This window comes from Scomber japonicus, chromosome 18 (assembly GCF_027409825.1).
Source record: "Scomber japonicus isolate fScoJap1 chromosome 18, fScoJap1.pri, whole genome shotgun sequence".
NCBI lineage: Eukaryota > Metazoa > Chordata > Actinopteri > Scombriformes > Scombridae > Scomber > Scomber japonicus.
Window position 1 is genome coordinate 13,386,991 of NC_070595.1, and position 17,830 is coordinate 13,404,820.

General features: G+C 38.9%; 2 protein-coding genes across 2 annotated transcripts; one reads left to right on the top strand and one right to left on the bottom strand.

Annotated features, from left to right (window-relative positions):
- The first annotated feature begins 5,937 nt into the window (after positions 1-5,937).
- eps8l1a (eps8 like 1a) lies at positions 5,938-12,627 on the top strand. The gene is made up of 13 exons (XM_053338317.1): positions 5,938-6,055; positions 6,239-6,297; positions 7,791-7,923; positions 9,060-9,148; positions 9,251-9,325; positions 9,406-9,554; positions 9,679-9,876; positions 10,043-10,151; positions 10,248-10,388; positions 10,506-10,653; positions 10,987-11,149; positions 11,794-11,926; positions 12,499-12,627. The coding sequence occupies exons 1-13, from the start codon at positions 5,938-5,940 to the stop codon at positions 12,583-12,585; spliced, it is 1,602 nt and encodes a 533-aa protein (XP_053194292.1). The 3' UTR covers positions 12,586-12,627.
- Positions 12,628-13,000: 373 nt separating this feature from the next.
- nme4 (NME/NM23 nucleoside diphosphate kinase 4) lies at positions 13,001-16,933 on the bottom strand. The gene is made up of 5 exons (XM_053338326.1): positions 16,684-16,933; positions 15,617-15,747; positions 15,426-15,527; positions 14,940-15,052; positions 13,001-14,827 (listed from the first exon to the last, which is right to left on the bottom strand). Exons 1-5 carry the CDS (start codon positions 16,817-16,819, stop codon positions 14,707-14,709), a joined length of 603 nt encoding a protein of 200 aa, XP_053194301.1. The 5' UTR covers positions 16,820-16,933; the 3' UTR covers positions 13,001-14,706.
- Between the last annotated feature and the right edge of the window lie 897 nt (positions 16,934-17,830).

The following is a 17,830-nucleotide window of genomic DNA, read 5'->3' on the forward strand; positions in this document are numbered from 1 at the left end:
TACGCTAAAAGGGACACAAAGTATCTCAAAGTACGGTACTTGACCCCTAAAACATATACATACACACACACACACACACACACACACACACACACCATAGTATTACATAACCAGAGTAGCTGTCAACCATGAACAGACCTTCAATGTGGCGTATTGCCTGCCTGGAAAGCATAATGGAAACATACAGTAAATCTACATACACACTGTATACATTTATGAAGTGCTACAGCTGTTTGTAGCTTGTGGACATCTGCACATTAACTTATTTATGTTGGCAATGAAACAATTACTGTGAGGTTAAACACTATGGGGCTTTAATCTCAGTGTATTTACATCCACATCAGATCAACAGTGAAGACCTTGTTGAATGTTTATCTACAGTACTCCAATTACACTAATTGGACAAATTGACATCTTTAAAAAAAGTCATTAAATATTATGCCTGGCTGTAATTTAATACTACATCCTTTTTTCTTTTCTTTTTTTTATATTGCAAAGGAATATAACAGACCTCATGTACTGCCAACTTTTTACAGTCAAGTGTGGGAACTGCTGAACATGTAGTGCTGTATGCTTAATCCTATGGATATATGTATAGAAAAATAAGCTGCATAGGGGGAGATTATCCAAAGTCAGGCAGCATTAAAGCCTATTCATGACTGGTCTGGTTAAGTAACGGACAAAGACGTCAAGTAATGTACACATGCAGTAGGCTACATCCAGAACTTTTGACTTTTCCTGAGGAACAAACTACGGAAACAAACCAAAGCAACACGTGGCTCGGATGGATAACATGCACTTATAAACTCATATTCACACATTGACACAACACAACAACGACGTTGAATGGACATACCATGCTGACAGCACGGTCCAAGAGAGGAGTAGAGTTTCCAGCAGCCCTGGTGTTGGTTTCTCTGCCCGTCCCTTTCTGACAAGGCTACTTTTAAACTCTTCCTTTTTTGGGGTTTGAGGATATTCAGTCTAACCAATACTATGCTTTGTTAAGGGGAGAAAAAGTCGCGACCAAGTGCTTTTAACAACATGTGGCCACTCTTGTGCTGGAAGAAGCTCTGTCGTCGCAAGCCAAGAAGAAATGAAGGAGAAGTTTCTGTAGTTGGAGCCAATGGGAGGACCGAAGGGGCTGAACTACCCTCAGTGGGGCAGGACAACACAAAAATACTCTGCTGGACCCTTACTGTGTGTAGAACCTGCGGCTTTCACAAAGACACAGTGCTTGGAAAGAGGTTGTGTCCCTTTTGACAGCAGCGTGCTTACTTTGCTCTGCACTGGATGCGTTCACGTGCTGTAGTTTCCAGGAAACCAAACGCAAACAGCCGATTATAATTGCGCGTCTATTTGGGCAATTAGGGTACAGGCAAGCTCACTGTACCCCAAATGATGACTTCAACGCTAGGCCACAAAGCGCAACACAAAACTACGTTCACTATCTGTGTGTTAATTAGCGCCTCATTAACTCGCAACAGCCCATTAATCAGCGTCTTAATTGGACTTCCTGTTGTAGCACTCTGCAAAATAAAAGTAATAATAATAATAATAATAATAATTAGTAGTAGTAGTAGTAGCAGTGGTTTCATGTTATAACTATTTGCGCAGGAGCAACAATGGATCATGCTTTATAAACAGATCATATATGGCAATGATCATTTATGTCAATGACAGCTCCTAAACTAATCTCTCTGTAAAAACAATCTAAACATTCACTATGAACATGTACAAGAAAGCCAAAGAAAGTGTCTATTCCTCAGACTGTCTGAAGAACGGTGTGCAATAATATATTGACCCAGCAGTTTAAAGCATTCATTGTGCTGTGATCTGACAGAACAGTCTGTCCATGTTGAGCTTGAACATAAATTATGATTTAGCATGTTAACTGTTGACTGTAAAGAGTCAGTGGCGACGACAGTAACGTAATTTGCAAAACAGGAGAAATGCAAAACGTATGTAAAGCTGCGGTGGGCTCTGTCCATGGTGCTCGTTGACTGTGTAGAAACAGCACAAAACTCATCATCAGTGCATCTGAATACAACACAATAAAGCTTTACCACTGCTGATTTAGACTGCGCATTTCCCCCATCAGTAAAGCAAAATGAAACTGTCTCTTTCAGTCCGTTTTTTCTTTTTAAGTGACTTTTTTCTCAGTGGCTATTGAGGTGCTTAAACGTATTTTTGAATATATCCTGTACCTTTCCGTATAACTCTCTTCCAGCCTAAGACTCACCTGGTGAGCGGATGAAATCTGGCCCTTCAGCACAAATAGACAACCAATTGTATACTGCTGTAGTTCTGGAGGAGTGAATGCATTGCAGTTTAAATAAGTAGTGATTCAGTGCTGAGAGTGTACAAGTTTAGAATTTATGCTCCTAATAAAAGCGCCTCCTCAGTGGGGAGTCACTGCAGCTAAGGAGAGCTTTCCTGAACTTCTACTGATGCACCAAAGACAGTATATAATGTTTACTGTAGTGTAGTAAGCCAGGTCACTGAGGCCACACAGCTGATCTAAACAAGTTGGTAGCAAATACAGAGTCTCAACCACCTGTTGGCTGAACGTGAGGAAAATCACTACTGCTCCTAGTGGTAAAAATGTGCCATGATGACTCTAAATAGTAAGCTCCAACTTGCACACTTATAAATTCATTTGTATGTTTTAAATGCTGTTCTGTTTCCTGTAGCATACAGACCATATTTATGACTATCATAATTCAAATGCATTGACAGTGACTGTGTTAACATTCACCATATTCAGACATTCATATAGCTACATTAGACATTAAAGTAAGATGGTGAGTCTGAGGGACCCACCTCTTTCTTCCTTTAGATGCAGATCATAAGTGTCCTTTTACAAGTCAAAGTCAGGAATGAATGGATTGCTCACACCATTAACACCCTTATAGTGAATCCTGTTTCTTAAAGGAATGGGATGACATGAGAAATGTCTTAGCTAAATGCCATGTATGTCATATACAAACACTAATAAATGCACCATTTAAACAAAAATGTCAACTTGACAGACTCTTAGATAATTCATTTGGCCAAGACATTACTTGACTTGTCAGACTTATATAAACTTTCATGTTGTTCAATAGGCAACATGCTCTGGATTGTCTTATAGAAGCTGATAAGCTGACCCGAAGCAGGGTTCATCCAAACACTGTAGTAACCCTGTTCATTATTTCCGTCCTTGATAGAGGTGCTTGAAAATGTTTATCATATTCCATTATAACACATCTAAACTAAATATAGAACATTAATATCATAAATAGTGCATTGTCAACAGTGATACATACTCCAGGGTATGAAGTTAGTCTTGTTTTGTAGGTTGTAAATGTTATTGTATAATACATGCACTTTTTAAAGTCTAGACATCTGAGTAAACATACATTTTAAATACTATCTGCTTAGTGGCTCTAATCCTAGGCCTCAGATAGCTCATCAAGGTGTCCACATATTTCAATTATGTGTCATATGATTGCACTTGTTGTACCTGATTTGTGGTTAAAATGAAACTGACTGATGTATGAGTGTATAGGGACAAAGTGAATGTGTTTAAAGTTGCTGAAAGCATGAAGCGAGGAGGTGAATCTTGCTTGTGGTTGTATGGCAGTGACTGGGTCAGAAATGTCTCTTCTTTCTCCTCTACACTAGCCAAATCCATCAACCATCAGATTTTCATTATAATTAGCACATAATCAGCTCACTTAACCGCCAGCCGGTGTCACTGTCCACCAGCATAAAAATGCTCAACCCCAAATTCATGTCCTTACCTTTTTAAAATTCCTCTCATGCAAGATTATCTTACCTTCAGTATCTTAGTGACTTTAACTTGTAAGAAGTTCAAATCATGATAAAGACATTGTTTTAACACAAATGTTTAGCAGACCTACTCCTCAACCTCTCATAGTTCACCCTCTCTTCTTCTTGTGGTCCTTTGTGTCTCTATCTTCTTTTATTGTTGATTGTGATCATGATAAAATAGCTTCCATTATGAGTGTGTATTCTGAAAGAGAGAAAATCGAAGTCTGCCTGGGGGTGTATGACAGATTAAATTCAAGAAGTACACATCCACTATTAACTCTATTATCAGCTGTATATTTGCTAATTGGTTCATCATGTGTCTGTCAAAATGCTGAAGCTTACACGAGCCAGCACTATTACATTTCTGAAGTTAAGTTCTCCATATCAGAAACCAGATATCCTACATTTCACCTGCATCCTTTTTTGCATCTTCTCACATCATTTTTATTAGACTTGTCTGTAACAGATGTGCTTTTTTTGACAAACATACTTAACGTTGGTCAGTCATTTGCACAGTCATCAAACATTGTTCTTTTATTATTTGATTTTATAATCTTGATTTTTCCAGTGATTTTATTCTGTGCAGTGATTTACTTTTCTTACCAATACTTTTCTTTTTTCCAAGTTGAATAAATGACTCCCAGTCAAACAGATTCACATCAGCTAATGAAAACATTCTGAAGAACAGACGACTATAAGACAACAACAAGAAAGCTGGTTATTTATTATGAAGTGATTTTTTTGGTAGGTGGTTGCATGGTGACAGATTAAATACCTTATAGGGAAGGGTGCTCAAATCAAACAAAAGCCAACTTAACTAAAGCTCCACTTTTAATTACATTGTTCACTGTGAAGCCTGATAATGTAATCTCAAACGAAACTAGATATTAACAGAATTTGTGGAGGTGGGGAGTTTGAGGACGACTATGTTACATTCATGGAATAGCATGTGTTGCAGATCACATTTTCCCCTTGGCACAAGCCACAGGCAGTTGTTGATAGAAGTGCCTGTCGTAAGGAAGAAGAAACCCACAAAGACGCAGTTAGAAGAATGAGAGGGAGGGAGCGTGTGTGTGTGTGTGTGTGTGTGTGTATCAGAGAGTCAGAGGAGAGTGAAAGCACACAGATTAAATGCGAAAGGAAAGCCAGACTCGTTTTTCCCGTTTCTGCATAGCTCAAGAAGGTGGGATGGACTCTAGTAAACAGCTTAGATCAGTGCGAATACAACTCAGCATGAGGACTGGTTTCTGAAACTTGGATTTAAACACTCAAAGCGCACCAAAAGGTACAGTGATTAATCTAGACAACGTTTTTTAAAATTATGTAAATACCATGTGTGTTTGTGTGTATGTGTGTGTGTGAGAGAGAGAGATAGATAGATAGATAGAGAGAGAAAGAGTGAGAGATACACCTGTCAAATGATGGGAAGCTGCTTTGTGTCAATAATACGTTGCTAAGTGGAGACTTTGAAGCAGCTTCACATCTTGATACATCAAAATATGTTATGTTGTATGTTGGCATTACGCACTGTGCATTTTATAAAAAAAATGAACTAGTTTATGCAGTCTAAACTGATCATCAGTATGTTGGAAGAGAAGGAAGGATTACATGAAGAAGAAAGGTAGGAAGATGAACAAAAGAGATGTAAAACCTTACACATTACATGTTTGCATGGCACAAACTTGTGATGAAGCAACAATTGGTTCTATCAAGTTTTGGTGCTTGTGTCATCTGCATACCGTGCGCCTGGTGACAGTGGTTTTTCCTGTAGTGTGTATCGGTCACTTACAGTGAGTATGCAAACTAAATACTCTGCATTCTTACAATCACCTTGTGGTATGTGGCCATATCAAACACTCATTCATCATTTTGTAGGATTTATAGATAAAGTTGAAAGGATCGCGTTTTAAACAGTCGGATAAAGTTTATCAAAAGAAAACATATGACACAGTGAATATGTTACTAATGAATGTAAAATGTATAAGTTCCCAAACAAAGTAAAAATGATGTTTCTAAAACACCCAAAACGTGATACACCAGTAAACATTTTCTGACCAAAGGTTTTACACTCTCTATACATTACTCCCTTAAACTGACTCAGTTTGCATCCTCACACAACAGATGTCTAAACCACCTCCTCCAGTGGTTCCTAGAAAGCCTTCAGGTGTCCGAGTCATGATGATTCCTGGGGAGCAGCCTCGTCCTAGTGCCCTGCCCATCTACACAGACTTTAACAAAGGTAAAATGATCTGCCTGAAGTGTTTTCATGTATGTTATGTGCATGTGTACGGTTACCATGAAGATGTAATTTCCTTCCTTTGCATGTTATCCTGTGACTTACAGCTGACCTGCTACAGCAGGCTTGCTGTTTTTGTGCAGATGTCTGAGTTTGTATTACTGGTCTTTTTCCCCCTCCATTCAGAAAAAGGTGCCAGTGTGAAGTCAAATCATACATCTCTACTGAATGCAGAGAGGGAAGTGGTATGTGCTTGCATGCATCATTTAGGTTTTACTTTTTATTTCTGTCAGCCAATGGGCTTACAATACAGCTTACAAATAAACAATAAGATCTGAAACTTGAAGGAGATGATGGCATACGTGGTCCCATAAAGATTATGTCAGTAAACCAAACCACATATATCAAGACCCAGACGATCGTCTACTGTCTACTGATCAAAATACCTCTGTAAAGAAAAACACCATAGACCTTTGTATGGACTTTTGAATGAATACAGGACATTACAATATGCACATGTACAATATGTTAGGAATAAGAGATTCATAATATACAAACAAATATTTATACAGAGTTAAAATATAATTTTAGACATTTAGTTACCTATTCTATAATTGGTGACATTACAATTAACCACTACAAAAAAATGATGGCCTGAGTGGCACTGCAATGGCCATAAAATCCAAGTGCTAGAAAAGTCAAGTCAGTTTTATTTATTTAGTATCACAGCAGAAGTTATCTTTTCACATAGAGCAGGTCTAAACCATACTTTTTCATTTACATAGAGCCAACATTCCCACTTAAGCAAGCAGGGAAAACTCCCTTTTAACAGGAAGAGACGTCATGCAGAACTGGGCTCAAGGTGGGAAGACATCTACCTTGATCAGTTGGGTTGAGAGAGAAAGAAAGAAGGAGGGGGAGAGAAGATATGGACAGAGGTGAACAATAACAACAGCAATAATAACTATAATAGAAACATGACTAATAATAATAATTACAGCAGGTGTAAACATCAGACAGGAGCATGGCAGCACAGGGTCTGCAGCTATGACCCATGGAAGATCATGATCCATATGGGAAGTCCCCTTAGGGACTGGTCCGAGGCCAACGTGGATCAGCTCTAACTGTAACCTTTATCAAAAAGGAAGGTTTTATGCCTACTCTTAAATGTGGAGAGGGTAAAGAAAAAGAATGAGTGACTGTGGATAGAGGAAGCTGGGATTATTTTTTGTTTGTTTGTTTTTAAACTTCCTGAGCTTGTTAGAGATTATTATCAGTTACGACAATTTTAGTCTGAGAATACTGAGCCTACATCGTCAGCTGAGTTTGACCAATGGTTACAATACACTAAAATCCAGTACTACAGCCCTGCCGTAAATACTTCCGGCTGAAGGTTATAATTTTCAGTTTGTTTGTTGAGAACTTGAGAGGTGTTAATTCAACTTGTAATGATTATATTTCAGGCTGTAGCTTGTGCTGATGCTGTTGAATAAGAGTCATGTGGTGGTAGTGTATCATTAGGTGGACTAAATAACAGAAACACAGCACAACATAGAAGATTGTATACGAATCAATAGCTCTTTCACAGTCTCAAATGTTTTCTCAAATATTTTAAGAATAATGCATGTAAAATAGGCTATATGTTGCCTTTCATGTTAGTGCAACTCCATTTTTGTTCTTTAAATGACAATTTTCTGTAACTAACGCTAAGTCTCCCTATGTGTCTGACCTTCATCAGGAGATTCTGAACCACTGTTTTGATGACGTGGAGCGATTCATGTCACGCTTGCAGCAAACAGCTGAGGCCCAGAGTGTTCTTAACCAAAGGAAGAAGAAGAGCACCAGGAAGAGCAAGAAGGTGGACCAAGATGGTGAGAACTGATATCATTTTATCCTTTTGACTGACTACTGGTGGCATAGTTTCACAAGGATTGTAAGATAAAAGACATGCCTTTCTGAACATCTGCTCTAATGGAGGTAACTGTTTGCATGTGAATAACCCAGCTTGAGTGGGCCTTCAGAAAATAGGTAGTCAGTGGTTTGAGGCTGTTTGGTGGTGCTTTGGTGACTTCAGGGGAAGACTGAAACAGATCAATCTTGGTAGCAGATTGGAGAATGCTTGCTTCTGGTAAGGCTGCAGGAGGGTAGAGACAGGAAACTAGAGACAATGGTAGCACTGACACACTATTTTACAGGCTGGAAGCAGGTCAACAGGCAGGTTGCCAAAGAATGCTTCAGGTAATTCAGAAAGCTCTTGCCTGCAGTAAGCCTGACAAGAAAACTTTATAATCAAGCACTCGAGCGTTAGATACCAGATTGAACATAGATTAGATTTCTGAATGACTGCCTCTGTTCCACTGTGACATGAAGGTTAGTAAAGAGAAAAGTGAGTAGAAGGCCTGATCTTTCTATGTGGATTACTGTGTCTTCACCATTAGACACAATTAACTGTCAATAGGTGTGAATGAGTTATATTGTTTGTCCCTATGTGTGTTCGCCCTGTGTTGGCGTGGCAACCTGACTGGGTGTTTCCTAGGTTTCTGGCCAACGCAATGCTGGCATTAGGTGTGACCCCCAGATAACAATTGATACAATTAATATATTCATAAAGAAATAGAGGACAGATGTTATTACTCACTACCACTGGCTTTGTCTAGTAGGTGAGTACTGACTGGAACAGGCTAGAACAAGCACACCACACCTTTATAGGTTCATGATTAGCAATGGGAGATTTCATTTTCATTTAGTGTTCCTATTATTTCTATCTTTTACAATTCTTCCCACATATAAAGTGTGAAATGCTTAGTTAACTTGCACTTGGCAGCTTGCATATTGCTCTATAAGATCAAAAAGAACTTAACAATACCGATACAGTAGATTCAAGTATGTCAAGTTCGAAAAATGAATGCAAGAGCAACGCCAACGGGGACTGTATTGTGGTTATAATGGGTCTTTTTTTTTTAGTTTCATTTTGGTTATAGCTGTGATTGCATTCTCCTGTGTGCAGATGATTTGTTGACCTTGAAAGCTTTCCCTCCATCGGCGGAAGAATTTGTGGACCTCTTTCAGAAAATCAAGTACTCCATCAGTCTGCTGGTGAGATTAGTGATTATTAAGTGTCAAATAAATGTAATGGAAACTGAGAATAGCTTTTGAGCTTTTAGAGTGGCATGATCTGATAATTCCTGGTTTATACAGGACCGTCTCAAGTCATCCATCTCAGACCCTGACGCACCGCAGCTCCTGCATCATGTCTTTGTGCCTTTTAGACTGGTGAGTCTCTCTAAATGTTTCAGTCTCTGTCTCTCTTTCTGTCTCTGAGATGCTGACTATAGTGACTACCTCTTTCACAGATGGTGAAAACCACTGGAGGGCCAGATTTAGCTGCAACAGTTGTCAGTCCCGCTCTGACCAGTGGTGCTGTTTCACTAATGCAGGAGCATCTGACTGAAGAGGAAAAGGAACTCTGGACCTCATTAGGCCCCAACTGGACTTCACACTGGTTTGTGTACTTATGTATGTGTGTATAAATCTGTTTTGGAGTGTGTGTGTGTGTGTGTGTGTGTGTGTGTGTGTGTGTGTATGTGTCATGTTGCTCTAACAAATGCTTCCACCATCTCTCTCAGTTCGCAGCTTAGTGTGTCAGTTCCTCCGTACTCACCTGTCTTCCTGGATGGGTGGAAGCCTCAAATCTTCAACTCAACTGGCCAGCCTCTGGAAGATCCTATCGAGTCACAACACAAACAGGATGCTGTCAGGGAAAGCAGGGCGGCGCAAACTCTACAGGACCGAGCACAACCGACAGCAGACGGCACTGATGTAGTGTAAGTCTGGAGAGATGAAATAAAATATTACTGGGAAAGCTCATTATTGAAATGTATGCTAGATGAGGAGTAACTCAAGTGAAGATCTCTTATCAGAGATTACAAAAACATATACGTGATTACTTTGTCAAATCTGTTTTTTGTTTTTACATCATTTCTATTTCAGAGACGGAAATGGGCTCCCGCCAGAGGGTGAGAGACTTTACTGCTGCAGTTATGACTTTGTGGCTAGAAACAGCAGTGAACTCTCAGTGCTTCAAGGAGAAACTCTAGAGGTACACATCCATAATTAGAACTAGAGGTTTTAACTACCAAATTTTAAAGGTACCATCTTGGAATATGTTGTTAAACTTGATTGATCTTTGTCTTAGGTCATTGAGTCATCAAAGAGATGGTGGAAGTGTCAGAATCGCTTTGACCAGATAGGATTTGTTCCCTCAAACATCTTGGAGCCTCTGTCTGCTCTGAATAACACTGGGAGACAAAGTCCAGTGGTACGCAGAGAGTCAAAGGTAAAAGTACTGACCCACTGTTGTTTGTGTCCATGCCTTAAAAACTGCATACACTGAGCCTTTTTGACTCATGTCATCTTATATATATGTTTTTTCATTTATGCTTCTACACAACAGAAGACACCTCTTACTCCTCAGTCAAAGTACTTTTCATATGCTCCACCAAGCCCAGTTGGGACCAGTCCTACAACTGCAAGCCCAACAATGGGACCTCCGAGTATGGTTTTACCATCCACATCAATGCACGGAGAGGACGATGACCGAGGTAATATACCCATGCAGGTTAAGTATCAAACATCACTGTAGCTTCTTGTATACAACGTCTTGGTGAAACATGAATAAATGAAATAAACAATTTGCTAAGAAATATCAATGAAATGTATTATATATGGAAGGACATTATTGTCTGTAAATAGATAACTGTCTATAAATAGACCTTTGACTATACGGTGTATCGAAAAATCTTTAGAAATTTAGTCAAAAGCCTTCATGAACATGTATCATATTTAAATGCAAAACAACTCTGCAGATTGAGCACTCAGACTCACCATACTTAATACAATTTTACATGCAATAGCTGTTCTGTGTGTTTGTGCAGTGCTGATAATGAATGATGAGCTTCTTCAGAGGCTAGCTGGGAAAAGAGGCTCGGCCCGTCCTCTGGTGGTCCCGCGTGCAGCTGACACTTCTGATCCACTGAATTACCACTCGCCACCTGCTGAGGTGGAGACCTGGCTCACTGCCAAGGGCTTCAGTCAGGAGTGAGTACACACAGTTACAGCTAAGACTGTTTCCAAGAACCTCATTCAGAACAAGACCTGCTTGTAGAACCTAGTTGTTCATTTATAGCGATGTCCATTTGTCTAATGCTGAAGTAGTTTTAATTTAACAAAAGAAAAATTATAGCCTCTACCAAGCAGTATATTGGAGAAGTCAAGTGGAGAAGTCTGTCTTGCCTTCATTGTGTTGTGTTCAGGTGTTTATTGGACAATGATGTGCTGTTCACCTAAAGGACAATAAAAAAAAAACACTTCACACTTTATTGCAGTTTGTGGTACATGCTGCTACATGTGCAGCTTTCACACTACCTGATTTTGTTTCAGTGCCCAATAGCGCCCTCAAATGTCATAATTTCCTCCCTGCTAGTGTTTATGTACTCAATTGTTGAGTTGAGTTGAACATAAACAGGGATCTGGGAGGACATTTGGGGGAAACTAACTAAATAAAGGCAAAAGAAATTAAGAATTAAGAAGTGAATCTTCTAAAGAGGAGAAGCTTAGATTTCTCCCAGTTTCAATTATTTTTACTTGACAAAGATACTCTCGGTTACACTGTAATTTAACTTTTGTCAATAAAAGCGTGCAGACACCAACATAGATTTTTTTGCTCTTTTCTCCTCTGTTAGGACAGTCCAGAGTCTGGGCATTTTAAATGGAGCGCAGCTTTTTTCCCTGAATAAGGAGGAGCTCCGCGCAGTATCGCCAGAGGAAGGTGTACGAGTTTACAGTCAAATAATGATGCAGAAGGCCCTGCTCGAGGTTTGTTTGTCTGTCATCCTGGATGTAGGCTACTGTGCCTGTGTGTGTGTGTGTGTGTGGTTTGCGCCTGTCTGTTTATGTGCTGGGCAGAGGGGGCTGTGGGGAAAGAAGATAATTTAGGGGTGAGTGTGTGTGTGTGTGTGCGTGTGTGTGTGTGTGTGTGTGAGTGTGTATGTGTGTGTGTATTTGGTTATGTTTGGGTCCATATTTCCAAAGCACTTGTTTGCACAGCCTTGGCTTATGCACCGGTTTACGTATCACATTGTTAGTGACCTACATTGACTGCAGATTATTTATTGTACAATTTCTCAGTGGTCATTGTGAGTAGATTTTGCAGTTGTTAATTGTAAGAGAGTCTGATATCAAGGAATGAGTTTTGATTTGACCTTCACCTCAAAAATATCAGTTTAAAATATGACCAAAAATGACTGTTAGTTCAGTGCATACGTCATCATCAAATGACAGATTCAAAATAATGGACTAAACCAGTCAAGAAACATCTTTTTTAAATCTACCAAAAAGGGACATTTCTTTGATATTTCTCTGTTAAATCATACTTTATATTTCCTCAGGATGTGCGCAAAGCCACAGAACTGGAGACGGTGATGGAGAAGCAAAAGCTGAAGATCGACCTGAACTCAGAGAGTGCAATGGTGTGATGGAGCAATTTAACATGCTCTAATGCAGAAGTGGCACCAAAGATCAGTAGATCTAAATGTAGTATTGCTTACACAGCTGGGTACGCAGAGGGATGTTGCAGATGGATTTTAATATTTTAATCATAAAAGCTGTTATATCTCTTGTGCTACAGATTCATTAGCCAAAGCAAGATGTGTTTTAAATTTTTAGACAGATGGGCATCAGAGTTGACCAAGGTTTACTTTTGTTTGGTTTTCGTCATATATTTAACAATGCATAAATATTTCTATTACCCGCTGTTTAAGCAACGTATGAAACATGACGATAACCACACATAAGCAAGTGCTATGACAGTGGACTTGGTCTTCTTTTAAGAGCAATAAAACCATCAAATGTGCATCCTGGTAAACATGTTTGTGATTCCACCCAACAGTCAGCTCCTGATTCACAGTTTTTATTGCTTGTGCATCAACCTGTATTAAAATAACATTGCTTGTTACAGTCAGATGCTGTTACAGACTAAATACACAGAATACATTAAATTGACATCATAAATGTACATTTTCAGCCCTGACTCTTTCTTTGATCTCTCGTGACTAACATGTTTTCTGATTTTTCATTGTGATTTTAGTTGTAGTGCATATTATGACATAATGGTAAAAAAAGGAAACACATCAATTGTCTGAAGGAATACATTGCTTTCAATATATATGGAAATAAGAATTATGTTATTTCTGTTTCATGGCTTTTAAACTTGCTGCAACAATTAATTTCAGATTCCAGATTCCTCTGTATAAAGAAGCAAATGGATGTTTGATTTAAAGTCATTTACATTCATTCATTACAAGTGGCTCTGAAGATGTTTACGTACGTACAATCTGAATCACTCCCCTGCGCCTAACAGTAGCAGGTGGAGGTAAGTCATCATCATCATGAAAACCTGTGCAGTGCACAAAAACATGATGCATCAATACATTTTTACACAGGAAGCACCATCAAATGATACAAATAGGTCATATGTAGTGTAAATACTGATGATTTGATTTTGACTCAACAATTCATGTATAAGATAAAGTTTTGCACCTGACTCGAAACCATTCAACCTCATATTTTATATTTCTGCTCCACAGTTGTTTTCAAACAGAGGTAGGAGGATTACTTAGCAATTTCATTTATGCAAATTTACTCTGAGAGTAAACTACATTGAGAATGTAGTTCAAGTGAGCGATTAACTTAGTTTCTTTATTAAATTGCTTTTCATTATTCACAAAAACAACACTACTGCATAAAAACAGGATTGCAAACTTGAAAATTGTATATTAAAATATTTTTTAAATCTCTATGAATGTGAGATGATGATGAGATACTTTATGCATGAGCCTGCTGGATCACAGTTGGTCAGCTGAGTTCAGGTTATATATAAAGTTTATATGTATAGTAGAAGCTGTGTAGTCATCATACAGCAGAGTAATTAAAATAGGTCTTATAGTTTTTACAGTACGGGCAATAAAGATTTGTTGGTACTACTTGAATTTGGTTTTGATTAAATATAAGATCTGTTTAGACTATCTATACCTCTGGCTATTTAGACTACTGAGCATTATTATTTTAGGATAGAAGCCAGAATGTCTAATATAAACAAGCACACCAGATTTTAGCTATGTGTCAAAAGGACTTTGGCATATTAAGTGATTGTGGAATACATTCTAATGTTACATCTGCTTTGAGTCACAAGCTATTGAAATATTTCAGTTGGCAATCAGCCACTGATCCAAGGACATTTCCTACATCTGTCATGCATATTTCCACAGTGCAGGTCCACGTTTCACACGTATTGTATCCACTTCAGGGGACTGAAGGACAAATGATGACTATATACATTTCATCCTGAGACCAAAGACCTGTTCAATGAAAGATGTCACAGCTAAACTTATATTTGCTAATATAACGTCATAATAAAACCTCAGTGACATTTGTTTCACCAAAAAAAAGTCATTGTACGTATACTGACTGAGGTAAATCATCATCAAACTCATCTTTTTCAGTCACTGTGGTCAAACTGCCAGGAGACAGACCTTTTGAGCAGCAGCAGGAGAAGAGGTAGTATTACTGATTCTCACTGCGTTGGACTCTCAGCGTCTTCACACCTCACAGGTGATGCTCTGGTCACAGCAATCCCAGTTCAGGAGCTCTTTTCCCTGAAACCACAGCCGGATTTCCCTCTGAGCACCCTCCAGTGAATCGCTGGCATGGACCACATTCCTTTAAACGACCAACACACAGCATTATTTTACCTCCGAGAATGATGCACATTAAAAGGTTATTGTTCAATCCAAAAGCTTACACGCAATTAGATGGAATGACGTTAGGTTACCTGCTGACATGAAAGCTGAAATCTCCTCTGACTGTGCCTGCCTGAGCCTCAGCTGGGTTAGTATTTCCCACCATCACACGTGATGTCTGGACCACATTGTGTCCTTCCCACACCTAAACATGAATAAAACAACAAAAATATACAAACAAGCTATTCAAGACTTATAGAGATTTATGGCAGCTTTACCTCCCAAAAACTATATTAAAACAGTAGCAGTCATTTTCTCAAACACAAATGTCAACCTGCCGCTTAATACCAAGAAGAAAGGTGAAGAAAAACACATAGAACGTATAATAAATCATTATATGCACATTCATTTGTTATATTTTCACATACAATAATGATAGAGTTGATTATTGCAAGAACATAGAATAATAACTGCAATTCTTTCATATTTAGCAAAATCAGCTTTTGATAGGCTATGTGTAGGAGACAGCAGATATGGTTGATGTCAATATGTGAATAATAATGCAGAAGAGGCCTCACCATGACAACCACAGGACCTGAGGTCATGTAATGGAGCAGGCTGGGATAGAAGGGCTTCTTCCTCAGTTCACAGTAGTGCTGAGACAGCAGATCCTCAGACACCTACACAGTAGAAACAGCCACAGTTAGAATTAAATAGACAACTTTCACATTACAAAAGTTGCCAAACATATGATTTCTGACTTCTGTACCTGCAACATTTTCAGGCCAACCAGCTTGAAGCCCCGCTGCTCAAAACGCCGAATGATTTGTCCGACAAGACGACGTTGAACTCCATCTGGCTTTACGGCTATAAGAGTCTGCTCCTTAACATCTGGAACACCTGGTGGGGGAAACAGAAAAGATGCTGATGTTAACCACCATCCTCGCACGCTGCCATATTATTAACCTACAGGGAAAGAGGACAAATATTGACCCAAATACACCCCCAATACTGCAGGGGAACACACACACACACATACACGGAGCTTCTCTTGTGTGGGTTTCGGTGTCAAACACCAACTCTCTGTGAGGACAATGTATTTCGTGTGCTAGTTGTAGTTTGGATAACTGTGAAAACAGCTGGCAGCTGTGAACACTCCAGGCACGAGCTAATGAATGACTGCATGCGATCAATTAAATTCACACGTGACCCAACACGAGAGCGCATCACTCTGCTGGTATTTTACTTTAAGACTTTATGTGCAAGTGAAATACAGCGAATGGTTAACGGGCTGAATTGGAAGTTCAGTTTGGAGAATAAAAGGTTCTGGTGTCATACTGGACGGTAACTGGAACTTGGCCATTACGCACAGATTTTTGCAGATTGCGCACGCCGCGAGTCACCTTTTATCCGGCATCGCTGATACCCACACACATCATCATCATCGTCACTATTTTTTGGGCCTCTAACCTAGTTACAGTTCATGACCCCCTAAGTCTAGCAAGCAAATTTGTTTTGGAAATGGTCCTGTTAAATTTGGAACAAATAAACGGTGCGCCTCGGAGGTAAAGTCACTCAGACTTTGTGCCTATCATGTTTAACAGATTAAATCTAAGTGAGTATAGTGTAATTCGTCAATACCACTTATGAAATACAAAAAAAATAAATCCTAGGCAAAGTTAGCAATTTATAAATTAAACTGGAAGAGAGAGGTCCATATAGTTCATTCTTTCACTTGAGTTGTCTTAATTTAGAACACATTTGAAAGTGATTGAAAGACTAAATGAAATGTACAGAATTCAAATCGCTGACATTTATTCACTCTAAGTCACTTACTTGATTTGTTCCTGTGTGCTGCAGCTCTGTTTCCATTCAGCAGCCGGATGGGAAACCCGAGCAACAAACTTTTGGTGGTTTCTTGATTCCCTGAAGGAAACTGAAACAATCTCTTAAAAACGCACCGCTGCAACATGACCGTGGTTTGTTTTGACGTGTGCTCTGTCAGCCAACACAGCCACCACAGCCTGAAGTCAACCCTTCTCAATCAAAACTCACGAGTCATTCCCCTCTCAGTCCCCCCGACTGACCGTCTGAAACATGTTTAACTCCATTGATGCCAGAGGTGTGTCTACTGTTTCTCATCATTCCTGCAAATAAGACTATTTACTCAAACATTCACATAGATTTCCTTGGCAAGTCTTTCTTATTCGTTTGTTGGATTTCTTAAAAAGGTCTTGGAGCTCACTTCTGTCCTCACTTTTTATATACACAGCAGCCTATAAAAGTGGACTGCATGGTGACTGTGAGTTTAAGAGTCAAACAAGGACCCTTGAACTCAGTTTCTACAAATAGAGCTTTGAGAATATGATTTCATTATTACAGCACTTAAGGCAAATGTTAACCACACCAAAATGACAAATAAAGACAAGAATATTAGAAAGAGAAGGAAAAAAAGAAAGGTGGAAAAAGTCTAATAATGCAGATGTCAACACACCCAGAGTTTGTCACTTTTTTATATTTTTTTGATTCAGAACTGCAGGATCCTTCACTTCCCATCATGTAACTCAACATTTGCTCATTAATTGTTTAATGACTATTAAACTCTAAAAGGTGACAGTTTGTAAATCAGAGTCTCGGGCTCACAGACACAGAAGACATTGTACAGCTGAAGAAGTGAGTGAGCCTTATTCCCTGTGATGAATAACTTGATTTTGAAGTGTAAAATTGGTAGAATTTCCTTTAAAAAAAGCACATAAATCTGTGGAAAGTTTAGTAAATGAATTCCCTTTTAGATTCATTTTCAATGTACACAAATTCTGTAAGAGTTCAATCAACACTAAATGGAAACGTTACATCTTACAATTATATCCTTAAATACATCACTATGCTTTTAACATCAGGATGAGATTTTGAGTTCTAATGAAATTAAATCCAGCAATAAAACCTCTTGCACTTCTGTAAGATGTAGTGAGTAGAATTAACA

What these genes read in the sequence shown, in the direction of transcription:
- eps8l1a (XM_053338317.1), top strand. Translation starts at nt 5,938, where the DNA reads ATGTCTAAACCACCTCCTCCAGTGGTTCCTAGAAAGCCTTCAGGTGTC. An exon ending in CTACACAGACTTTAACAAAG is followed by an intron (nt 6,056 to 6,238) that starts GTAAAATGATCT and finishes CCCTCCATTCAG; the next exon opens with AAAAAGGTGCCAGTGTGAAG. An exon ending in AGTACTCCATCAGTCTGCTG is followed by an intron (nt 9,149 to 9,250) that starts GTGAGATTAGTG and finishes TGGTTTATACAG; the next exon opens with GACCGTCTCAAGTCATCCAT.
- nme4 (XM_053338326.1), bottom strand. Translation starts at nt 16,819, where the DNA reads ATGTTGCAGCGGTGCGTTTTTAAGAGATTGTTTCAGTTTCCTTCAGGG. An exon ending in CAGGTCCTGTGGTTGTCATG is followed by an intron (nt 15,053 to 15,425) that starts GTGAGGCCTCTT and finishes ATTCATGTTTAG; the next exon opens with GTGTGGGAAGGACACAATGT. An exon ending in TTCAGCTTTCATGTCAGCAG is followed by an intron (nt 14,828 to 14,939) that starts GTAACCTAACGT and finishes GGTCGTTTAAAG; the next exon opens with GAATGTGGTCCATGCCAGCG.